Source organism: Mustela erminea, chromosome 8, assembly GCF_009829155.1.
Source record: "Mustela erminea isolate mMusErm1 chromosome 8, mMusErm1.Pri, whole genome shotgun sequence".
Taxonomy (NCBI): Eukaryota; Metazoa; Chordata; class Mammalia; order Carnivora; family Mustelidae; genus Mustela; species Mustela erminea.
This window is the reverse complement of record NC_045621.1, coordinates 64,167,090-64,184,153: the sequence shown is the minus strand read 5'-3', so window position 1 is coordinate 64,184,153 and position 17,064 is coordinate 64,167,090. Positions and strand designations below refer to the sequence as shown.

General features: G+C 41.6%; 1 protein-coding gene across 3 annotated transcripts in view; it reads left to right on the top strand.

The window, feature by feature from the left end:
- Nucleotides 1-17,064, top strand: part of STK39 (serine/threonine kinase 39) — a 304,821-nt gene that overhangs the window by 97,479 nt on the left and 190,278 nt on the right. For all 3 annotated transcript variants that reach the window (XM_032355850.1, XM_032355849.1, XM_032355851.1), the window contains 3 exons: nucleotides 6,576-6,685; nucleotides 6,915-7,016; nucleotides 9,085-9,218. In XM_032355850.1, the coding sequence (XP_032211741.1) occupies nucleotides 6,576-6,685; nucleotides 6,915-7,016; nucleotides 9,085-9,218 (346 nt within the window). The remainder of the gene's footprint in view (nucleotides 1-6,575; nucleotides 6,686-6,914; nucleotides 7,017-9,084; nucleotides 9,219-17,064) is intronic.

Genomic DNA, 17,064 nt, shown 5'->3' with positions numbered 1-17,064 from the left:
GGGGGAAATTGGAAGGGGAGGTGAACCATGAGAGACTATGGACTCTGAAAAACAATCTGAGGGTTTTGAAGGGACGGGGGGTGGGAGGTTGGGGTACCAGGTGGTGGGTATTATAGAGGGCACGGTTTGCATGGAGCACGGGGTGTGGTGCAAAAATTAATGAATACTGTTATGCTGGAAATAAAAAAAATAAAAAAAAAAAAAAAAAAAAAAAAAAAAAAAAAAAAAAAGAAAATACTTGCTTCTGTTTTATACCCACAGTTATATAGTTGGCATTATTGAAATCATAGCACTTCTTTACATGCTTCTTTATTCATCCAACATTGGTGGCATGGCGTTTTAAGGAAACCTGTGGGACTCAGGAAGTCTGGATGTCCAGCTGGCAGCCCTGAAAATGTTCCTGGGTGTTTGGAAGCACACTTCAATTTTGTCTGTAAAGTCTTAAGAGTCTCTTATGAGAAAATAAATAAATGAAAAAACAAAACAAAACAAAAAAAACCCTGGTAGTCCACCCAAATTGTGAAGGGATTGTTTTGATGATGTAAATATGACATTTCGGATTAACCAGGGAACCTCCAACGAGCTTCTCTGTGTTGGGTAATCACAACTTGAGCCTGACTGAGGGAAGAACTCAGGAGTTGTGGAGTCTTAACCCCATTATTCATCTTGCGTGTCCTTTTCAGTACGGAAAAATACACTGAATTTTCTCAAAATGGACACCAGGGCTAACTGGCTGACTCCTCTGTGAAGGGCTGTGGGTTTTCTCCAGACCCTCGATAACTTGCTATGTAGTCTTTGGCAAGACATTTAATCTTTTTAATTCCTTCCTCTTCTTCAACTCCAATAGCCACTAAATCATCGTATTTTCCTAAGAGCTTGTCTAATCCTTTCCATTTCCAGAGTCTCTCTAAAGATACAGGCTCTGTTGATTTAGCTCCTGAACATCACTGTGTGAGTCCTTTTCCAAAATTTCCTCTTTGGCTAGAACGAGTGCCATGGTCGTTGGGCGGCCGAGGGGGTCAGGCTCAGCTTCCTTTCCCTGGTTCTTAGATTCTGTGGCTGGGCTCCTCCACAGTCTTGCTGCTTCCCTGCTTTTCTAGACCGTGGCCACTGGGGAAAAGAGATGGGTTCCAGCAAGGACCTGCCAGAGGGTCCCTGCTCCCCAGGACCCCCAGCCAGCTGCTGGCAGGTCCGAAGGGATCTGATCTGTTGTAGCCTGTTTTGAATAGGTTTTAGGAAGCTCCGAGCCATCACATGTTGATTCCATTATTCTCTAGTCAAGTGTTGAATTAACCTGAGCTGGTTTCTCATCTGCAACTCGGGTCCCTCCTCCTAGGTGTGAGGAGCTGCTGTGGATGTTGGGGGCAGGTTAAGGTTAGGACTGGTTCTTTACCTGCAGTGCCACTCCCAGGTTTTACGGAAGTCAAGTTCCAGACCAGGTTTTGCCCTTCGTTAGCAAGCAAACGCCTAAAGAGTTCTCATGCTTTGTTCTGTAGGCTCAAGGAAGTTTCTGCTCTCTGCCCATCTAAGTGAGTGGACAGACTTGCCAAAATTCCAGATGCAATTTTCTGGTACATATGCACTTGGCTTCTAGAATCGAACTAGACCTAGGACTGGGGAGGGATTTAGCTTACTTCTGGGTTTGGCTGGATTCTTCCTATTCGCACAAGAGCGGCGAGTTCAGGTAAATATTTTAGCTGTTCTCTGTGCACTGACTACCTTTACTTTTTTCTGAGAAGGGCCTGTTTCTCACATGCCTCACGCTTGCCAACAGGTGACCGGCATTATTATCCTCCAATAATAGTCCCTTTGGGGCCTTCACCTGGCTCATACTTATTTATACTTAGAGATAATAGAAATACTGTGAGCACGAGCAGCTGCATCCGGCATATCAAATGCGACCAGAACCTTCTGGCGCTGGGGCCTCTGGGTCAGAATGCTAGTTGAAGACTTAGGTCTCACAAATATAATGTTGCATATGGTGTGTGTTACTGTATAGGTGACTTTTAGGCCTGATAGCAGCTTGGGAGATTGGTTTGCAGGCTAAACCCGGGAGGCGTCATTGCTTTATTTTGCCTTTCCTTTTTTTTTTTTTTTTGTAAGCGAATTTGTTGCCAACAACAATAGAAAGGAGAGGTTTTACGTAAAGATCTTGATATTTGCTTGCTTGCTCTGGGAAAGTGGGGACCTCGGCCGTGCCAGACCCTATTCCTCTACGGTGACTTTCTTTTCCAGTGGAATAGCAGGGACCTGCACTGAGAAGGGGCTCCTGAGGAGGGAGGGTCTAGCGCCCCCTGTGCCGATATTAAGCCTCAAGAGCCCTTTAATGGTTCAGACTGTGCTGATTCTTTTCAAGACTGTCCCTCCTTTATTGCTGCCTGGCCTCTGGAGGTATTTGAGGGTTTGACCCCAGCAGCTGTCATACCCTTTTTCTTCTTGGCTCCACACTTGTGCTTTGCTGAGGCTGTTTCTCTGTCTGGAATGCTGTGTCCTTTGAGGCTTGCCTCTCCAGGTCTTAACCTCTTCTCCAAGGCCAGGTCTGAGGCCCCAGTGCGGGGTGGAACCTGTCATGACTGTTACTGCCCTTGCTCCTCTGTCTACACAGCACAATGTCGCTCTGTTCGTTGTTTCCTGGCCTCCGTCTCCTTGCTGGTCAAGACTTAAAGGTCAGGAAACCTATCTTTCTCATAATTTGTAAAAATGTTTATGGTTATCCTCTCACTCCAGTTCAGAGGCAGAGACTAGGAGCTTATGGATCTACCTCACATTTATCGGAAAGCAGATTTACACATGGTGGAAAGAAGCAGGAAGGTGTTATCAATATGAACGTCACATGAAGATAAGCAGAACCTGAGAAAGCTGGTCAGGAAACAGAGGCCAAGAAGACCCGTTTGAAGGTTTGGTAGCCTCACATGGCTGGGGAGCGTCATGGCCTCAGCCTGATCCATGGGGACACTGGGTGCAGCATGTGAGACTGTCCATACAGGTGGCTGTACTGCAAACCTCCAGATCTGTCCTGGGGCCTGGCATTCATGTGCCTACAAGTAAGACCATTCTCAAGGTGACTTAATCACACACCACAAATGAGGCAGTGGTGTTGGGTGCACATCAGTCTAACTGTACCTCAACACAAAGGTGACTGTGAAAAAGCCCCACGGTGCCCAGACTCGGGATGCCAGAGGTGCTTCTGTTCTTCATAGGGGTGTGCTAATGTCCTCTGCAGCCCGCATCGCTCTCCGTGGAGGGAACAGCATCCCTGGGCCGCCACAGAGCCTCAGGGGCACAGGCAGACTGTGAGGGACGGTGGCGGTGGTGGGGGGAGTGCTGGGGTAAGGAGGACAGGCCGGGTGATGGAGCTGGGGAAGAAACAGTGAGTCCTTCAGCAGGGGGAGGCTCCAGGTCTAGATTTGAGAGTAGGGACCGCTGAGGAGGGAGAGGAAAAAAGGAAGTCAGGTTTACGGGTTGTCCTGAGGGACTTTTGACTCTATCCTGGGGAGGAGGAGGCCTTGAAGGCCGTTTGAGGGGGAGGTCAGGTGTGTGACCGAGGAAGGCCTGGTGGCCAGAGCATGGTCCTGGAGAAAGCCAGAGGAGGGTGGGGGGTTTTGGAGGCTGCTGCAAAGTGGCTGGATTCAAAGATGTGAGGGAGCCTTTCAGCTCTTAGGCTGACAGGGTTCTTTCTGGTTTGAGATGCAGTTATTCCCGGATGCAGGAAGATGGCCGGCTAACTCTGTGTGGAGCCTTTGATTCCGTGTGGCCAGAGAAACATTCATGGTTTCTGACCCAAGTGTATCTGGTTGCACTCCCTTCGCCGTATAGACGTCCCTCTTAGGAAACAAGGACTCTTTTCAGTGGCTGTGTCCTCATACCCTCTCCCTCATTCTGACTTACGCATGCTGTCTTGACAGAATAGGGCAGTTTTCCTTTTTACACAGGTACCCTATGTACTTTGGTCAAAGTGTTGCTTCAGTACATATAAATCTTTCTGGATACACATTGGCAATCCATAAGAGCCAACTGTGTATTTACTCTGGAGTCATAAGCGTGAGTACATGTTAGGATTGGCGTTTTCTGCTTCTGGAATTTTTGTTCTGAGCTTTAAAGACATTTAACCATCTGTTTATGGCTTTAAAGTGAGTGTTCTAAGTGGAGGCTAGGAATAAATATGTGAATCTTGCAGGGTATATTGAAGGGGTATTGTCCATAATAAATGGCTACTCTACATCTTTTTTTTTTTTTTCAGCTGTTTTTGCAGCTTTAAAAAGGGTCTAATGTAATCCTATGGTATTTTTAAGGAATTAAAGTATTTGATATTAACTATGGATTTTTATCTGGGTTATATCTTTTAGGAGAGATTGGGGTGTAGAATTTTAACTGCTTTTATAAAAAAATCCCTTTTTCCTTAGAGCAACTTCTACCCATATTCTTAACTGTTTACAGATGTTATGTACTTAGTATTATCTTGTTACAAAAAAATTTTTTTTTAAAGATTTTATTTATTTGAGAGAGAGAAGAGGAAGCACAGGCATGCATGTGCCTGAGCAAGGGGCAGAGGAAGAGAAGCGGGTTCTCCACTGAGCAGAGAGCCCCATGTGGGGCTCGATCCCTGAACCCCGGGATTGTGATCAGAGAGCCTAAAAGCAGACTTCACTGACTGAGCCACCCATGGACGCTCGTTACAAAATTATTTTACTAGAAATGGAATGTTGACTTCATTGTTGACATTTTCAGAAATACAAATTAAGTTGAAATTAATATTTTTCAAAGCTGATCGTACTGTCTTTTCCTCTAGCCAAATATAGTAGATGCTTACAAAAAATTTAATTAACGTAGCTCTTTTGTAAGAACATGAATTTTATTTGCTCCTACCCACAGGAGATTGGTTTACTGGTTCTAGAGATTTCTTTTCACAAGCCTTCATTTTTCTGACCGAAATATAAGAATTCAGAGTTTTAGAATTTGACACATATGTGCAAATTAAATTATATAGCACTTTCAAAATATGCTTTAGCTCAGTATCATCATGAGAGGGGCAGTTGGAACAAAGACTCCATTTGTCAATTTTTATTCCTTTTACTTGTAGTTGAAATCCTGCTGGGAGTTGAGTAAATTTAAATGTAAATAAAATGAAACAGTCAACATATTTCAACTCAGGGAACTGGTTACAGTGTTACCACATAACTTAATATTGAAGACCTAAAGCAAATGCTAATACATTTTGACCTTGGTTTGTGCTTGATGTTGTTCTTTGGTAATTGCTGTCATCCTGGCAAGTCATCAAAGGGAACCAGCAAAGGAGGAATATAGGAGAGCAATTTGAAGGGGCTCAGGCTAGTCTGCTGCAGCAATTAGAGGCATTGACAACCTTTTTTAATTACCATTTACCCAATTACTATTGAGCTGTCCTTGAGTTGGCTCTTGCTGGGAGGTCTATTCTAGCCCTAAGTGGTTGGTACCTTAACTTATTAACTGATTTTAACTTTTAATAAAAATCTACACAGAAACGTGTGCATTAATAATCACTGGGTATTCCTTCTCTGTGGTCACAAAAGAACATCATTTTTGCCTAAATACACATGGGCCTGTGTATACGGTATGCCTAATTCGTCCTCCTGCCAAAAGAGTTTCTCATATGTAATGGATGTCAAGAAGAGTATTATTTCATTCTACAAACCATTGTACCTATACCTATGAAAATTATCCAGAAAGCAAATATTGAGAAAAAAACCAAAAACAAAAACCAGTCTTTGCTGACTGAGCTTTTCCTTTGTGTTGATAGCTGCATATGTACAAACCTGGACACGTTGGCTTGATGTACCTGGGTTCGTGGATTTACTGTTACGATTTTGCCTACCTAAGTTGTCAGCACCCTTTAAGCAATGCCATGGGAATGCGGAAAGTGAATGTTATTTATCCTTTATTGAAATCTTTTTATTGAATTATAATTAACATACAGTGTTGTGTTAGTTTCAGGTGTACAATATAATGATTTGGCAATTCTCTACATTACTCAGTGCTCATCACCATAAATGTAGCCTTAATCCCCTCTATTTCACCCTTCCCCAAGCCACCTTAAAAAAAAAAAATCCATTCCCCAAACATTGATGATTAAATTAAAGAGGCTGGAAAAAATGATAATAAAAGAAACACGTTAAAAAGAAACCGCATCACGTACTGGTTTTACTGCTTCCAGTGCTATTCTTAGAAATGATTTGTTGAAATGACTCTAAAAGCTAAGATCCTTTCTATTTAGGGCTCGAGAACACATTTTTATTTTATTGTTATAATCCCTTGTGGTTAGTTAGGACTTTTGATACCTTTTTGGTCCAAAATATAATTTGATATGGTAAGTTTCTGGACTGGTGAGCTTGCTGACCCATCACCCATGATGGCGTTCTCTAAAGTGTAGGATGGCTGGTGGCAGAACTGCCTTGGTGTGACCCAGAGAGGGCTTCATGGTGTTTGGAACAATTCATCATCACTGGACAGGAAAAGAGAGGTGTATAAAGTCAGAATGTGTAAGCAATAATGTCTTACATCAAATAAGGGTGACCTTTTTTTTTTTTTTTTTCTTTTAGATTTTGGGGTAAGTGCATTCCTAGCAACAGGAGGTGATGTTACCCGGAATAAAGTAAGAAAAACATTTGTTGGTACTCCATGTTGGATGGCCCCTGAAGTCATGGAACAGGTAAAAAAAAAAGGAAGCCTTTATCATTAAATATATTAATATTTCACTCAAGTCAATCATTTTACTAGAATGCCCCTTTCAACTAAGATTTAGCTCTCAACTGCTGGACCTTATCAAAGTAATATCAAAGTTGTGCATCCCTGCCGTAGATCTCCAGCATAATATGGACTTCCTGGGGGGGATGACAGGCCTACTGTATAATTGTGTTTTTTCCTCTTTCTGTTCTTAGGTGAGAGGCTATGACTTCAAGGCTGACATGTGGAGTTTTGGAATAACTGCCATTGAATTAGCAACAGGAGCAGCACCTTATCACAAATACCCTCCTATGAAAGTAATTACTATTGGGAATCATATGTCGGGCTTGAAATAGGATTTAACGGAATCTGTTCTGTAATTCTCTTAAACATAGTCATTTTTCTCTTAGACCTGAGGAGAATTAATGGAGGAACACAGCCAAGTTTAAATGTTGTCTGATGTGGACAGAATAGGACAAAAGTGATAGGGCTCCCGGCTTAGAAGCTCGCTATACGTTCTTAGCAGAGATCTGTCTGAGGACTGCGATCACTTTGGGCGGTGGAGGTTGAGAACTGGGACAAATGCTGGTCACTACTCTTTTGATAGCTAAAGACCCCTGACCCCCAAGGGAGATCTAAAATTGGATTATATTGATGTTGCCTTTGCAGATGGATTCTCCCTTTTTTTTTTTTAAACGATCTGTAACATTTCACCCCCGTGTTCACTGTGTCATGTTGGTGACTCATCTGAAATAAGGGAGCCCAGTGTTTTTAGGCAATAACCTATATTTGGGTGGTGTTTTCCGATCTTTGTGATTCTTTGAACTGCCCTATGTTATTATTTCACTTATTCTGAGATGGGGGTAGCAGGGCTGATGGACCCAATTAGATTTTGTTTGGGGGCTGAAATAGTGGCTAGAAATGATGGAGGTATTTTAGAGAATACAGTCTTTGTTTGTTTCACCATTTTCCTAGGAAAATACTGGAAAAATTTAGGAGGGTTAAGAAAAACCCAAGGATAAACAAAGTTCAATAATTTCACTGATTAAAAAGTTAATATGTTCTTATGAGAAAATTTGGAAGTCCAAATAAGAATCAAGAAGAAAATAAATCATTCATAATCTCATTAACCACAGACAATCCCTGTTAAGATCTTAGCAGAGTTTAGTACATTGCTCTTTTCTTTCTGTATTTATGTACATATTTTTAACATTCTTAAGATTAGGGTGTGTGTATATATATATATATACCTCCTTTTATTAGCAGAGAATTCAAAGTTGAGGTGTAAACAGTTGAACTGCCCTTGCAGAGAAAAAACACAAACAACTTGGAAGATTATTGCTTCCATCCAGTTTTTCTGCATTATTTTTTCTTATTTCTTGATTTCTTCCTTTCCCGACCCCTGCTTGTTTCCCACCCGAATCCAAAGTCCCAGGGCTAACCCCAGCCTGACGTCCTGTGGGGCTCCACTGGGACTTCACCGCTCGCCCACTTTCTTCTGTTTGCTCTTATCCTCCACAAACCATGAACTGTCACTTTAGTTCTTCATCTCTTCACACATCTGAAAGTGTTTGAAAGGAGTCCTGGCATGTATCACATTTGCATCAATTAAGGCCGATTTATGCATTAATGAGGTTTATTTCTTTTATAGGTCAATCGTTTACTACAAGTTCTACTCTTTTTTCTTAAACAAGTAATTTTGATGTGAATGAATGGAATTTTTACCCTTTTTTGATTTGAAGCTATATTTTTATGTCATTTTGTCCCCTTCTGGAAGAAGTAGCGTGGCCATTTGGCTCTGGTTATGGTTTTTAGTAACTCGTATTCTGGCTAGCTTTCAGCAGCCTTTAAGCAATATTCTGTAGGTTTGCTCATTGAAAAAAGGAAATCATGTGTTACCTTCTGGGATGCTGTGGCTTTATTTTTAGGGTTGGCAGCATGTCAGCAGAAGCCTTGAGTACGGGCGGTTCCTTACTTATGAATGACCTGTACACATGACCGTTCATGGCTGCTCTGGGCCTCCCTCTACCCCACTTTCCCAGCCTGAGCCCCAGCCTTCACTAAGCCTGTGCTGGAGCTACGTGCTCCTCGAGGCTGTCTGAAAGCCAGTTCCCAGAAGTTCTGTCCCGGCCACTCTGGGGACATTTTTCTTCACCCACAGAACAGATTTTGTAAGTTCTGTCAATGGAATAACAAAAAGGTGAAAGGGCCCATGAACAGATTTGCGAAAGGAAATGAGGACTTTCAGTACACACTTTCTGGAAGGTTAAAACCACAGAAAAGCTCCTCATCCAAGATGGCCTCTTATGTGTTGGTGAAATGTGAAGACACGACTGTAGCAGCGGCTGTACTGACATTCTGTCTTTGTGTTTGTTTCTGCTGCAGGTGTTAATGCTGACTTTGCAAAATGACCCACCCACTTTAGAAACAGGAGTAGAGGATAAGGAAATGATGAAAAAATACGGCAAGTCCTTTAGGAAATTACTTTCACTGTGTCTTCAGAAAGACCCTTCGAAAAGGTATGTCAAACCTGGCGGATGAGTTAATGACCTGGTTTGAAACACAACAAAGCTTTGATTGTGGCCGGGAAAAGGCTGTGTGAGGACACCCGAAAGGTACTTCTAGTCCAGGGAAAATCCTGCTCTGGCCGCTGGCTTCCAACCTGTTCGTGGAGGACGGGGTGGGGTGGAGTGGGAGAGGAGTGAGGAGGAGGGAGAAGCAGAGGAAAATTTTTAGTGCTAATGAGATTCACTGTGTTTGTTAGGTGTGGGCTCTGTCATCAAAGGAAATGAAGTAAAACAGAAATCAGAAGAAATTGGCAGCAGTGCACTCAGAAGCTGAGCTAATGTTCTGCACTGTGTAGGTTGAGCTGACCTCTCAGGGTTTGAATATCCTGCTAGCTCCAGTCTAAACCAGGCAGAGCTATTGAATTTTGCATGAGCTTCCTCTTAGTTGCAGAACAAGTTGTGCTGTTTGAAAGATTATCAGTAAAGAAGATTAAGAATTTTGCATTAGAAACATTAATCATATAAACAGAAGCAAATGGTTTGAAATTAACGTGCCTGTTTCCTCTTTATTCTTGGGTTATTGCCCTGCTTTGTAGCGTGTGTGTCTGTTTTTGGAGTGTGTTTCTTTTTTCTTAATATCTGTGACTTTGAAATACCCCAGCTAGTGATAATGTAGCCCCGTGTCTTGTACCGCTTAAAGAAGAATGTTAATGACGTGAGCCACACAGGCTTTGCCTGGGTAGAGTTCCTTTGTGGAGTTGGTTGCATGGTGAAGCCCTAGTGTACCATCAGCGTAGACCACAGACCTGGGGAGTCACTGGCCACCTCACCCACCCAAGGGTTTGATTTGATACTTGTATTTGAAGACACAAAACACTGACTTCTTCCCTGAAGCTTTCCTTTTCAGGGAAGGACCTGGTTTTGGAGGGATTCTGGTCTTCTTAAATGCTTTATGAAACTTACGTCTTTTCTTTTTACACCGTAATCTGCTATTTCAGTGAGCAGCCCTTCTCTAGATTAAACAGAGTCTTCATTATTTTACCCCATTCATTGTAGCTGCTCGCTTCATTCCCTTACAGTTTACTGAGTTTGCCTTGAATCTTCTCTAAATCAGTCAACCTTCCTTGTGGGGCTAGGTTGAAAGACTGCTGTCAAGCATCTTTATTTATTTATTTATTTATTATTTATTTATTGTAAAAGGGATCATCGTTTTGTCACACCATCAGGCTGTTTCTGCTTAAACATCTTAGTTTCCTTTTCTATTGGGTTTTAGGGCTTGTTTTTCTTCTGAAGTTATACTGAGCTTTCATTGAGGTTACTTCTTCACACCTCTATTGGGTGAAGATGCTCTTAGGTTCTCATTTTGTCCTGCAACACTTGCTTGTCTTACCTTTGTAGCTGGTGTTGTCTCCAAACATAAATTTTTGGCATCACCAAGGAAATAGTTCCATCCTCCAGAGCCCGTTGAGAGAGGTACCTGTCTTCCCAGTTAGCTCTGGGTTGTGTCTGATGGTCTCTGGGATTTTCAAACTAGTTGAGATCCCACGTAGTGGTGATGATGTGTAATGTCATTCATTTCTAGCCCTTCTGGAAAAACTGTGGGGCAAATTGCTGGTGTACTAATGATAGGACAATAGATCTCTTTAGGAATTTGTAAATCAGTCAGAATAAACTAGATTATCATACATTATATTTAATAAATTGTCCTTATTTCTTAATAATTTTGAAAGTCTTTCCAGGAGTTATTTATTATGTCAGGTTCCTACCACTCCACCCCTCCAAAAAAAATTCTTGAAAAGAGTCGTGCACCATATATTTGAATTCTTAAAAATTCTTCCCCTCAGAGTGCTCTCTTAGTAACTTGTTGATTTACAAAGTATTCCTAGTTTAAGGACTTCTTTCAGATATTTTCATTATAAAATAATCTAATCTCACTATTGCACAATTGTCTTCTATAACAAACAGAGAGTATTAGTGGTGCAAATTCTTGGGACTATTTTTTTAAAAATTGAAGTGTAATTAGCATACAGTGTTATATTAGTTTCAGGTGTACAACCTACAGCTATTTCACCTACCCCGATGAACCTCCCCTCTGGTAACCACCAGTTTATTTTCTATATTTAAGAGTGTGTTTTGTTTGTTTGTTTTGTTTCTTAAATTCCACTTACGAGTGAAATCATATGGTATTTGTCATTCTCTGTCTGGCTTTTTTCACTTAGCATTATATCCTCTAGGTCCATCCACATTGTTGCAAATGGCAAAATCGCATTCCTTTTTATGACTGAGTATATTCCATTGTATATACGTCCTGCATCTTCTTTCTCCATTCATCTGTCAGTGGACACTTGAGTTGCTTCCCCATCTTGGCTATTGTAAATAATGCTACAATAAAAATAGGGGTGTTCATCTATCTTTTTGGATTAGTATTTTCCTTAGGTACGTACCTGGTAGTGGAATTACTGGATCATATGGTAATTCTGTTTTTCAATATTGAGGATCTTCCACACTATTTTCCACTGTGGCTGCACCAATTTGGATTCCCACTAACAGAGCACAAGGGTTCCTTTCTCTCCACATCCTCTTCCACATTTGTTTCTTATATTTGTGGCTAGCCATTCTGACAGGTGTAAGGTGATACTTCTTTGTGTTTTTTTTTTTCCAATTAAATTAAATTTATATTTTTAAGTAAACAGTCCCCCAGCGTGGGGCTTGAACTCACAATCCTGAGAACAAGGGTCACATGTTCTACTGATTGAGCCAGCCAGGCATCCCTTTCATTGTGGTTTTGATTTGCGTTTCTATGATGATGAGTGATGTTGAGCATCTTTTCATGTGTCTGTTGGCCACTTATATGTCTTCTTTTGAGGCAAAAAAATTCATGAACTATGAGAATAAAAAAAAAAAACTATTGAATTTTTTAATATAGCATGCAGTTTCAAAATATGTATTCATTACTAAATAAGTGAACATTTAATTGCTACACAAATCTGAAAGAAACCGTGAATATTTCCTGTCTTCTCTGTCTTTGCTCCTGTTGTCCAAAGGTTCTTCCTCTGCCTCTGTCCCCCTTCCACCCTCTTTTAATCCTTACTTGAAAGGTCCCATCTTCTTAGGGTTAGATAAATCAGAGTGAGATTCCTAGCTCTACTTTATCATTGTCTACATGACTCAGTTTCCTTATCTGTAAAATGGGCCTAATAACACCTGCTTCATAGGATTGTCATGAGGATAGAATACAATCACACACTTGAAGAGATAGCACTGCAGCGCCTGGGTGACTCGGTCAGTTGAGTGTCTGGCTCTTGGTTTTGGCTTAGCTCATGATCTCAGTGTGGTGGGATTGAGCCCCATGTAGGGTTCTGTGCTCAGCGGGGAGTCTGCTTGAAATACTCTTTCTCCCTCTCCTATTGCCCCCACCCTTCATTGCATGTGCCCTCTCTTCCTCTCTCCCTAAAAATAAATAAACAAATCTTTAAAAAAAAGAGGATAGCACCGTCCCTAGGGGTTCCTGATTATTCAAGAAATTGGGGTTGTCATTCACTATTTGCCTTTTTCTTCCTGGCTGAGTGGCATTATTACAACCCTTAGTTTTCCTATAGTATGTTGAGGATATATCTCTTAAAGCACTTACCACATTATGTGCATTTATGGACTACACATCTAATTTCCTCCTAAGTTTGTAAGTTTTCTAGAAGGAGAACCTGTGTCTTTCGTCTTTATGTCTTTCTATCCACAGTCTGTATTACATAGTTGATATTTCTTGAGCAGCTGGAGACAGTGGGGAGCTTGCAATTTGGGGATGACTTAGACTCATTGAAGAATGTTTCAGAAACAAACAATTTGACTGGGTTGAGGAGCAAATGCAAGATTTTTGATAATTTTTTTAAATTTTGCATGTTGATCATCTACTTGCAATCTGAAAGCAGTTGACAGGTACCAAAACCCTGGTCTAGCCGAGGACCTTTTTAGCAACAAATAGAAACATAGGTGAACAGTGACCAGGACAGATTCAGTCCCCTGCTGGAGCCCTCAGACTGCCTGAGAAGGAGCTCTGTTTTCAGTCAACCTGAGAGCTCATGGAACTTTCCTAAGAAAAGAGAGCTGGGATGTTGGCGCTGTTTGGCTCATCCAAATCTGTGCTCTGCTTTGAAATAGACTAAGAGGTGCTTATATTTGGATAGCAGAACATTTTGCTATTTCTTAAGAAATGAGCCTTAATCCTATAGATTTTGTACTTCATGTGGATGGCAACTGTAAAAGGAACCAGCATTTTCTTCAAGCAACAGGAAGGTGCATATCATGTAGATAAATTCCTTAGCAGTGAATAAAACTTGATATTACTTTTGGGGGGAGGGGGGGTGAGAGATACAGCTCTGTCTGAGGTCAGTGAGATTTTTAGAAATTATAATGCAAATTGTTAAAACTACTTAAACTGTATCATGTTCATCCTGAATCCTTTGAAAATTATTTTAAGTCTCAGAGGACTTTGGTTCATCCATATGTATTAACTGGATCCTTTAAGAGATTTTCTTCTGAGAACGTTGGTACTGGCAGACTCCTGCATTGTTTTCAAGGATTTAAAATGGAATCATCATTCATAGCCTGTACATTATTTGGGTTGTTGGCGTATAGCATTTTAGCTTTTCTTGTACAACAGTGTCTGTATTTAGGTTATGTGGCATTATTTGAAAATTGTTAGCAGCCATGTCAGATGTAGCTATGCTTGCAGGATTCTTTGTCTTATGTGGTACTCAGTTAAGAGGCCGGCAGCACTGATGGTTCCGTATTAACCGCATACTGGTAGTTGCTATAGCATAAAGCTAAAACAAACAAGCAAGCGGACAAAACACAAAAACCCTAAAGTCCATTGGGCTGCACACACCTCACCTTCTCTCATGCCTTCCGTCATTTTCTTCCTCCCTCGTTTTCCCCAGTCTTTCCAGTTCCGCTTTCCCATACTTTATTACGGAGATTGCTTGGTGCTTGTATGATTCTGCCTCCAAAGCTGCAGACACTTGAGGTCCTTTGAGTGCACCGAGGATCTGCTGTTTAGTTCTTCTCTGTATAGAGTAGACCTGTTATTTTGTATGAACTGTATGCCCTATTAACATAAATGTTGAGCCAGTACAAGAAGGAATGTGTCTCCTTTAAACCATTTCTCATTTCTTATGTGAAGTTGAATGTTTGTCTTTATTGATGAAGGCTAAGAATGGAGAGTTTCTTTTTATTCTCTGCAGCATGCTTTTCTTTACAGTTTTGGTCACCATAGAAATGACCTTGCTGGGCAAGGGAAGGTATTTTCTCAGCCCTGTATCTTGAGGTATGTCTGGCATTTCCCAGCCTCCTCTCTGGGTTGGTCCTACACCTGACCCTTAGTGTGTGGAAGGAGGAGGCAGGGTACGGAGGAGTGAGGGAAGCTTGGGGCTCTTTACTTTAGGACCTCCACTGTGCACGACTTAACCCCCCCCTTTTTTCTCATTAGTATGAATCTAATTTTTATTATATCGTTCTCCTGTTCGTTACTACCTTGAACAGATGCTTAGAATTTGGTGTTGACTAGATTTGGCTCTAGGAGTTGTGGTCCTGTGTCCCGAGTGTCTGGTAGCATCACTTCTACCCCATTGATTATGGTATGGAAATTGAGCTATAGCCGTTTTCTGGTCTGTGTTGGGCAATGGGGACATAAAAAAGGAATCCTGTGTGGTCTCTGTCTTGAAAGGGTTTATAACCTACTGGGTTCAAGGTGGAAAGACATAGGAACAGATAATTACAGAATAGGATTGTAGGTAGATTGGTTATGTGAGCACTGAGTAGGGAACAATGAATTCTCCTTATAGAAGCTGAGCAAAGTATCTCTGAAGATGATGACATTTAAATTGGTTCTTGACTGATGAGCAAAGGCTGTGCTAGTCAGTTACAAAAATCTTTGAAGAAAAGCAGCGCGTGCTTTGTCATGAAGGAGCACAAGAAGGACGAGCGAACCTGTGTAGCTGGAGGGTAGAGTTCACGAGAGGCACGATGAAAAATGAGGAGGGGGGAGCGAGCCAGCATCTCTCTGGCTATTGAAATCTGTTAGGATGGATAAGAATTGGGTTTGTACAGAAGCCAGCTCTGGAGCAAGGTGGGTGGTGGGTTAGAATGAAGAAGAGAGACATAACAGAGAGACTGACTGGGGGTAAGCTGTTGTAACTGTATTGACCAAAGGCTGTGAGGGTTTCGACTGAATCAGTTACCATGATTGAGTCCCTCAATCATCTTGATTTTCTAAGGTTCCCTTTCACTTAAAAAAGTTAGATCTACGTTATTTTGTGTGCCTCTTGGTTTTTAAAATTTTGTTTCATGTTACGAGGTGCCAAACATGTTATAACGCCAAGTCTCGCTCAGTACAGTGTGGAATGGTTGTCCTGCGTGTTTTCTCTGTGGCCATCCCCTTGGCCTGGAGCTCCATTCCAGTGTTGGAATGTTCCCAGGTGCCTCTTACAGCCTAACTGCACACGCTAACTTGTATATGCTGGATTCCAAGTTGCTGGAGGTAGCGTCAGTGTCTGCCGTATTCCCTGCGGTATGCTAGCACCTAGCATCGTGCCTGGCAAAGACTGGATGCTTACTAAATATTTACAGAGGGAGTGAAGGATGAATTCGGAGTAGCTGGAGGCCAGAGTCATTGCCGACGATCAGTATGAGTATACATTAAAATAACAACCAAAGTTAAATCGTGTGAAGTAGCAGCAGCATTTTTTAGTTCTCGTATGCCTGTTTAACGAGGTACGAATTCTTGAATTCGAACAAGCTCAGTGAGAGGAGATGGCACACAAAATGTAACTGACTCATGGCCCACCTGTTGTTTAGACCTTTATTTACTCAAGGCAATTAACAATTAACAGCTGTTTATTGCAACGGATGAGGTGACTCCGGGTTGTCAGGTACCTCTAAGCAGTGTTCCACTTGAAGCTGAGGGAAAGAGCAGTAACAATTTAAATAGAAAAGTTCTTTGCATAGAAATACAGTTTATGAACCCTGTAGACTTACACAGTTTCGACGGCCATGCCTCTTAAAGATGTTTCCTAATTCTTCCGTATGCTTGGCTTCAGTCCCTGGACATTTTTAAAAAAAAGATTTTATTTATTTATTTGACAGACAGAGATCACAAGTAGGCAGAGAGGCAGGCAGAGAGAGGGGGGACGCAGGGTCCCCACTGAGCAGAGAGCCCAGTGCAGGGCTCGATCCCAGGACCCTGAGATCATGACCTAAGCTGAAGGTAGAGGCTTAACCTGCTGAGCCACCCAGGCGCCCCATCTCTGGACATGTTTTAATGGACCTTCCTGGTTCCCAAGCAGGGCTTTCCAATCTTTCCAAATCTGAGGACTCCTTTTAAACTTGCACTCCTCTCAACAAAATACTGTCTGCACCTCTGGTGAATATCCCTGGAGAGAATACTTCCTGATATTCAGTAATGTTTCCCTTTCGCCTCCCCAATTTTTTTTTTATGAAAAATTTTAAATACATGAAAGCATGGAAAAAATAATACTGCCTTTACTTCTATAGCATCACCTAGACGCAATAGTTACGAACATTTTCCATATCTGCTGTGTCTGTTTATCTACCTCTTATTTGCTGAACAATCTGAAAGTGTGTGACAGACTTAATACTTCAGTTTGCGTTCTCTGCAAACAAAAACGTGTTCCTATATAACCACAATACTTTTCCACACCTAAGAAAGTAAACAGTAATTGCCTGAAATTGCCTTAATATGTCGCATATTCACGTATGTGTAATGATTTCCAAATGTCTTTTGTAGCTCCTCCCCCTTCTTCAAAGACAGGATTTAGCAAGGGTCACTTCTGGCATTTGATTTTGT